This window comes from Nannospalax galili, unplaced genomic scaffold (assembly GCF_000622305.1).
Source record: "Nannospalax galili isolate Female #2095 unplaced genomic scaffold, S.galili_v1.0 scaffold270, whole genome shotgun sequence".
Lineage (NCBI taxonomy): Eukaryota > Metazoa > Chordata > Mammalia > Rodentia > Spalacidae > Nannospalax > Nannospalax galili.
In genome coordinates this window covers 5,948,356-5,956,941 of record NW_008330152.1, presented here as the reverse complement: position 1 = coordinate 5,956,941, position 8,586 = coordinate 5,948,356, and the positions used below count along the sequence as shown (strand labels likewise).

The 8,586-nt window shown below is 37.0% G+C and overlaps 1 protein-coding gene across 1 annotated transcript in view; it reads right to left on the bottom strand.

Moving 5' to 3' along the window:
• Positions 1-911: 911 nt before the first annotated feature.
• Maoa (monoamine oxidase A) overlaps positions 912-8,586 on the bottom strand; it is a 68,647-nt gene continuing 60,972 nt past the window's right edge. The window contains exons 11-15 of the mRNA XM_008843181.3: positions 6,830-6,887; positions 5,343-5,440; positions 3,533-3,644; positions 1,518-1,580; positions 912-1,328 (exon numbers count right to left, since the gene is read on the bottom strand). Of these exons, the coding sequence (XP_008841403.2) occupies positions 1,182-1,328; positions 1,518-1,580; positions 3,533-3,644; positions 5,343-5,440; positions 6,830-6,887 (478 nt within the window). The 3' untranslated portion in view covers positions 912-1,181. The remainder of the gene's footprint in view (positions 1,329-1,517; positions 1,581-3,532; positions 3,645-5,342; positions 5,441-6,829; positions 6,888-8,586) is intronic.

Genomic DNA, 8,586 nt, shown 5'->3' with positions numbered 1-8,586 from the left:
GGCTGGGGGTGCCGACAATACAGTGGACAGTAACAGGGATGACAGAGTATATGGGTTCCAGTGTGTGGGAGGGGAGGCTATGGGAGGCCATTTGGGAAGTGGGTATATAGATGAATAAGATTGTGTGGGATGTTCTGTATGATATACACACACAAAAAAAATCAAATTTAAAAACGGACATATTTGGGGAGGAAGCATAAAAATGTACTTCATGTTAAATAGTAGAGGTGATAAACATTACCAGTGAAATCTACCTGATGACTTTATATCCATACTCAGGTACTAAGGATCTGAGTGTAACCAACTGTGACTAGTAATAATCAGATGCATAGAGATTAAAGACACATGTGCAAACATCTAAGTGTTGGTTGCATTAAAAATGTAGGAAACAGCATATTTTAAAATGGAGATCTTCTTTAAAGGGTAAAAACTCATTCAATTTTATGTCTTACAGGGTTTATATGTTGTTCAATATTATATAACTGTATTAATTCAACTGTGAACCTAAAAGTTTATAGCCACCTTTGAAAGAGATGTATCCTTGCTCTAGAATGTGTTACTGAATATGTTAAAGCTGTAATGAAACACTTCTTCTAATCATGTGGTTTTTAAATAAAAAAATAATATAAAAACAAAAGCAAAAAAAAAAAAACAAAAAAATGGTGCTTTCCAGAAATCAGCATATAATGTTCTCATTGACAAGGATCTAATGATATCTAGCCACATTTTTGAAGAGTAGATGCCTATTGTGTTCATCTGACATTGACCTAGTCAGTGAGGGCTTCTGGGGGGCATTTCAGCTATTTTACTCTGCCCAACTGGAAAGGTACACAAGAGTCGCAGCGAGTCAAGTTATTTATAAAACCATCAAGCATTTTTGCATTAAAGGCAAGAAAATCAGAACACAAAAATTGTTTTTCACAAGCACTTCAACTTTATGAAATTCTGTTCTCACAAGATTTTAGTCTACCAACATGAGTTAATCTAACAAACAATATGAAAGTTGACCTTACTGAAGTTAACTACGTGATTCTTTGATTGCTGACACTTTGACAAAACTGAGACTAAACTGAGGAAGGTTAAATCAAGTGCACTTAAATGGCTCCCAATGACATAGCCAGTAATCTTTTGATGGTGATGGTGCTAAGGACAATTAGGCAGGAGACTAGAGGGTGAAAACTTCAAAATCGTGGGAGCAATTTGAACTTGTACAATACAATGGAGAAAGTAGCCACAGAGGTGGCAAAACCAATCATCTTCAGTAGACCAGGCACAGAAGGCAGATTTCTCTCCAAGAAGGTGTGGGCAATTTCAAACGATGGAATATCCTATATGAATGAACACAGATCATTAGCAGAAACTTTTGAACTAGTTAGAAGAAACAAAACCTATCTATAATATTGTGCATGTATATGCCCTAGACAGTTGCATCTATAATGGAAGCAGAGGCTGAAAGAAGGGGGATGCAAGTTTTATGTACTGTGATTAGTCTTTTGAGATGGAACAGTCAAACTTACCTGAGAGTCAGGTTCTTGAACCCATATGTCCTTCTTGGCAACTTTTCCTAGAGCATTCAATACCTGAAAGAAAAGTGACCATGGCATAAGTGAGATTATATAGTTGTAACAGAATCAAAGCCCAATTAACCATTGATGAATCCAAGGGTGGGTGGCAAAGAAGTGCATATGATGATTGTATCAGTGTCAAGAAACAGCTGGATGAATGGATAAAGAAAATTTGGTATGCATGTACAATGGAACATTATTCAGACTGAAATAAGAATAAAATGTTGCCAATATGACAGTATGGATAAGCTTACAGGATAATGCTATTTTCGATGAAATTCATAAGGCCTATAAAGACAAATAGCAGGTTATTCATTACATGCAGAAGCTGAAAAAGGAGATTCTATAGAAACAAAGAGAAGAATAGAGGCCACCAGAGGCTTAGCAAGGTGATAAGGCGTGAGGATAATGACAATGGATAAATGGGTACCAACACACAGTTCAATAGGAAGAATAAATTCTGATAGTCTATAGCAACATAAGGTCACTACAAATAACCACATTATACTATATAGTTCAAAAGAGCTGGAAGAAACGATTTTCAGTGTTACAAAGAAATAATAAATGCTTGATGGGAAGGAGATGCTAATTACTTTGATCATTGTACATTATATGCATGTATCAAAATATCTGTGAACTGGAACTGTGGTCCTTTCACATGAACCTGGAGCCGTAGTCCCCTCTTGTGAGCTGGAGCTCTTGTCTCCTCACATGAGCCTGAAGCTTTGAACCTACTACCATGAGTAACAATTCCACACCCCTTTGGTGCTGGTGGTGGGCTGATGACAGACTGAAGTAGAGCATGGAGGACTTCCTGAAGCTGGGCAACAATTTCAGTCTTCTCTGAGTGACTACTTTCCTTCCCCATTGCCCCCTCCCCCAAGGTCCTAGGTTATACATGGCAGAGGCTTTGTCTGTTATGCTGAGGACAGAGAGGCCTCTGTTATTTGCAGATTCTGGTCACTGATTCTCTGGAACGGCCCTCCCACCTCCCCAGAGGCCCAGCTGTAGTCCTCATTCCACACGTGGTCCTGGGTATCCAGGCCTTGATGTTGGACCTGTCCCATTACCAGGCACCAATAGGTTTTCCATTATTTTTCTATTGTTCTTCTATAGCCCCATATGCATTCCCCTTGCCTTAACTGAACTAGAGATAAAAACCACAGCTGGGAAGCTTTAAAAAAAGAATTTTTCTGTATGAAACTGTGTATTTTAATAATGAAATGGAGATCTTCTTTAAAGGTTAAAACCTCATTTAATTTTATGTCTTATAGGGTTTATACTGAGTACAATATTGTATAACTATATTAATTCAACTGCAAACCTAAAAATTTACAGCCAATTTTGAAAGAGATGCATCTTAGCTCTGGAAATTGTTATTGAATATGTCAATGCTGTTGTAATAAAACGCTTCTTCTAATTATATGGTTATTAAATAAAAAATTTTAAAAAAGAAAAAAAGAAATAGCAAGTACTATAGTAACTAAACTGATATAATTCTTAAACTAAAAATATGTAATTAGATCTTAGAATATAAATTTCAAATTCTGTCTACTATAATTTTTGAATATTGTTTACTGACAAAACTGTACTGCCAAGCCTTAATAATAATGTGAAATTTGTCATTGTTCCTATAATGTGAGTTTTCTGGGTCCCTTTCCAAATTTTCTACCTATACAAAGTCAATGTAGCCATGTTCTTAAAGAAAGCAATGCTAATAAAGTATTTTTTAAATCGCAGTGTACAGCACAAATATGTACAACTGTGTCAATAAAAACCTCTAATATCAGGTTTCATGTTATATATCCATGTAAAGATAATCAAAGAACCAGAAAGACTAGTTAACAAAAATGTTGCCACAGACATTGGCAGCATTACCTCTAATGTGTAACACCCTAGGCTCAATTCCTAGCATTGACAAAAAAGGGCTTCAACTGAAGAATGACTACCTCAGCTTCGTCTCTTACCTCTCTAGCTGCCCGTTCTCCAGCCTCGACTGCTCCTTCCATGTAACCACTCCATTGTGTTGCTGTCTCTGTGCCTGCAAAGTAAATCTTGCCCACAGGCTGGCGAATCACCCTTCAGGGGAATAAAGAGGTCAGACAGAGTTACACGGGAAGGTGCTGAGGGGAAATGGACCAATCACTCACTGCCCTCACTACTCCAAAGGAAGGGAAACCAACTGTGGAGCAAACATCCACGAGGCTCAACCCAAAGTTAAAGCCCATTCCCTGGTTCCTGGCCTGCACAGAAGGATCTAAACTTCAAGTCCAGGAGAAGTAGACTTTTAGTTCATCCATCACTAAAGGTGATGATGGCCTATTTTCAGGCAGCTAGTCCACCTGTCGTAACATACATTCAATTTCTCAGTCACAAACACAGCTGTATTTCCTATTTGCAGTCGATTCTGCTGTCTCCACTGTCTTTCAGGGGGTATAATTCTTCTCTAGATTACATATAGCACAGAGCCAAGCCATGAAGCCACTTCTAGTATATCAAAAAAGACTGTAAGTGGTAAGGAACACTAACTGTCATTTTTGGCAGAGGAAAGATCCCAAGGATTATATGAGCATTTCTCCTGAAATAATAACCTTTGCACAGTTTCTCTGAACATTTCTATGAGCAATAAAATGCGTCTCTTCTTACAAAGAGGTCTTACCAAACAGAACTAAGGAAGGGTTGGATTTAGTGGACAACTGTCTACTCCAACCTTCTTGGTGTTTTCTCTGCCATACCTGAGCCAGTTCTACAAACTCCTGTCTAAGATGCATACCTAAAGCTTACACTCAACCTACTAGTACTCCATTTTCCAATTCAAGAATTCTGTGTTTCATCTTTCCTTGATTCTAGCTCTATCATCTATACCTTTACTGTGACCCCAGAACTAATTCAGTTCACCAGTTCTGTTATCAAAACAATGGCTAGTTGATTCAGTTAAGAAAAGATAAACACAAAGCTCTTGAAAACAAAAAGGGCAAATAAGTGATACTCATTTTTTCATAGGCAAATGTAATCTTATAATTTTCTAGACTTAGCCCTCTAGAAGTCAGATGAAAGTTATAATGTCACCTATGTGACCAGGATATACATTTATGCTAAAGATGCCTCTGTCCCATCCCACAGTGGTAACAACATCCAGAAAGGGAGAACTGTGAATGAATTGTAAATACCTGATAGGAGGCTATCATTTTGGGCCTCCTGATATATGGTGTCTCTTGGAACTGAGCAAATGACCCTGGATGCTATGCTTATAATGCATATAGATAATGTTTTCTACGGAATACAGATGATTTCTATGGAACAAGGAATTTCTAAGTAAAGGTAGACTCCCAACTCCATGTATATCTCATTTTCTCCTACTCGGCTATGTACACTGAGGACTCCTCCTTCAAAAATGGAGTATCTGATGTTCCTCTGTTCATAAGACAGATGTGTTGGATAAATGTATTCAAGGTCCTTCTGTGTATAAGGTATCAAGGAGTCTCACAGGGCTGGCTTATGAGACTAAATGTCAAGCTCAAAAAGGCTCCTTGGAGGATACTATAGTTGTCTTCATCTCATAAGTACTGCTGACATTTGCAAACCTCCCTAGTGCTCTTCTATTGTTCTGTGTGTTGACATCTATTTCTCTAGGGACATTCACAAAGTTAACAAACAGACTATTTGAGACTTACAGATAGGAATACTTTCTATTTCTAAAATTCTCATTGAACATAGCTTGTCTTAAATGTGGTGTCAGACTTGTGTGAATTGGTATAGTGACTGTGACTGTAGTACCTTCCATATTGGGTCATGATCCCAGGAGGGAAGTAGGCTGTGTAGCAGCCCCCGGAGTACTGCTCCTCACACCAGTTCTTCTCTTCATAATGGACTGGCTATAGTTCAATGGAGAGAAAATTCCAAAAGGAAAAAAAGCAGAAATGTTACCCATCAACAATGAAGGCTCTTCTCTATTTTACTTTAGCAAAAAGTTTACATTTAAAATCCAAGTTAGGGCTGGGGTTGGAGCTCAGTGGCAGATGGCCAGCCTAGCATATACAAGGCCCAGGATTTGTTCTGCAGTGAGAAAGAAGATGGGAGGGGGTAAAGAATATAAGAATGAAGTTCAGTGGCATGCATGTGCAAGACCTGGGCTTTCAGCCCCAGTTCAATGAAAATAAAGAAGAAAGGAAAGGAAAAGGGGAGGGGAAGAAGGAGGTGGAGGGAGATGGAAAGGAAGAGAAAGGAATCAGTCTGGGGATGAAGCTGAGTGGCAGAACACTTGCTTAGTATGCACAAGACCAGCATTGCAAGAAAGAAAGGAGGAAAGACTGGTAAAATAAAGACACTGATTTTCTCAACCTCTTGAGTAAGGGATACATGACATATCCCAATACTTGGTAGGACACTTTCATTCACGCAGATTCTGAAACATTTAGAGCTAAGTCTTCAGGGAACCCTACTAAACAATTCATTTATGGAAAGGTCTTCTCCGATATCTGGACAGTTTAAGACAATAGACTTTACTTTTCCATTGGCATAGGCACTGCTGGCAACAACAGACTGGGAGGGAGGGAGAAAGAAGAGGACAAGCACCAAGTCTAAGAAAGGCTTTTAAAAATCAGAATCCCTTTTACAGACTTGAAAAGTGCACAGTAAGAATTCTACTTAAAAGCAGACAAGATGAAAGTGTCTCCTAATAGACATGAAAAACTTTCCATGGCTTCCCTAATATATTCTGAATGTTTATTATTTGACCAGTTCAGAGATAATCCATGGATAAAGTCCTCAGCTACTGGGCCTTTCAGAAATAATTTCTTTCTCATTGTTTTTAGGAGTAGGGCAAAAGCCCTGGGAGTGTTACATGATCTAGTCATTGTATCTCCATGTGGGTAAAGAAATTGTCTTTATCCTGGGCAGTGATTAAGCCTGATATGTCAAATATGTACCATGGTGCCTTCAGCAACACACAATGACATAGCTGGGGTTTTATTTTACAGCAGGCACTTAACATTGACAGGAAGGTAGGACCTCTGTTCTGTAAACCAAATTTACCTATCCATGTTATAATGCCTAACCAGTGAACATTTCAACAGCCAAAAGTAATGCAGTGTCACAAGTTGCATGTACCTAACACCAGCTTTTAATGCCTTTTGGATTGCTAAAGTTAATCCTCTAAATAAAAGACACTCCTTTCTAATAAAACTATCAAGAAGCTGTAAGTTGCTTTAATTTGCCACTCTGAGCAAACAAAGCAAAGCTTCCTAGATACCGGGGGTTCTTACATATAAAGCTTCTTGAGATCCCAGAACTTTGGCATACAGCTCACAGATTTTCCTCTTTCTATAGAAAACAGAAAAAAAAGTTAAGGGAGTAATAATTGATGGGTATAGAATAAGCTCACTAAATTATAAGGTGGTTAACAATGACTTTCCTACAGAAAAATGAAATGTAATGGCCTTCTTAGCCTATAAAACAAGCAGTTCAATGAATCCCTGTACTCAGATTAACTTCATATGCCTCAATGAATTTCTATGTGCAGATGAACATTATATGCTTCAATATAGTGATCTGATTTGAAGAGCCAATTTTCCTTTTTTTTTTTTTCCGAAGACAAGGTTTCACTATGTACTCCAAGCTGGCCAGGAACTTACCACATAGTATCCTGAAACTTGATGTAATCCCCCTACCTCAGCTTCCTGAGTGCTAGATTACAGGTATATTCTACCATGCTTGGATAAGCTCTTCTTGAAGAAAATACAGCTTAAACTCACTTGTTTTTTAAAAGGACTAGTATAATAAACTTACCAATTTTAGAAATCAATGAACCTATTTCAAGATTGAATATATAATTTTTATATGTATCCTGTTCAGTTTTTATAGGTTAAACAAATTAAAATACCTCTGAAATATACGTTAAAGTCTAAGCAAGCAGAAAAATAGATTTTAGAAAATGAGGCAAAAGATTGAATCTTTAAAACAAGCCTTAAGACTATCTGTACCAGACAAATGGGCAAAAATATGTATATGTGTATATGCATGTGTAAGAGTCAAGCTTATTAGTAATAAAAGAAACAGATTTATTTAATAATATACAAATTTAGATTGTCAATTGCATCAGAAAAATTTTTTAAAAACATAACTCCAATTTCTCTAAATAATCTGGGACAAAATGTAAACTTATCAATATATGGATCTCCTTACTCTTAAACCACTGATATAACTCTCAGAACTCCTGTTTCATGAGTACAGACATTTAAGTTGGTAAGAAAAGGTACAATTATAAATGTTACTTATTGTATACTTCTTTTCCATGGAGAGACAAATGCCACTCATAAAATGGTATCATACAATATAAAGTGGATATGTAAATTCTAGGACAGTCAGGAAACATTTGGCTAAAAGCTGTAACATTCTGATCACATTAATCAAAATACACTGTATGAAATACACAAAAAACAAGTAAAAAAAGCCCTAACATATGGGAAAATAAAAACAGCAAGAAGTCTCAAGACTACTGCTCATTTGCTTTCTCTGCGTATCTAAGCTCACAGGAGATGAGGAAGCTAAAGTTGAGTGAGCTGCAGAGATTCCTTCATTGCTGCCCAGCTAATTAATGGCTAGGAAAGCCTCTACTATTCTGAGCATTTTGCCCATAGCAGAAACTTAGTATGTGTTGAATTAAAATCATTGCTCAATCTAGTATGGCATCCTCTTTTCTAGCCCATGAAGATTCTGACTTTACATTAGTGTTATCAGCAGTAATTTGGACTTTATGAGTCAATTTTAGAAAGTAAGAATAATGCCAATCAGTATTCTAAAAGGCTTAAGCTATTCAACTTGTCTCCTGACACATAAAATCTTTACTAAAGTAGAAATAAACATAAAATGCAATCATTGTACATTGTAGTTAATTTTTAATCATAACTAATAAAAAGCTATGAAATATAAGTCATTTACTGTATTTCATATTTATAGGCAAGCCAAAGACAAGTTCACACAAACACACCATAAGATTATTTTTGCATTTCCTTCCCCTTAT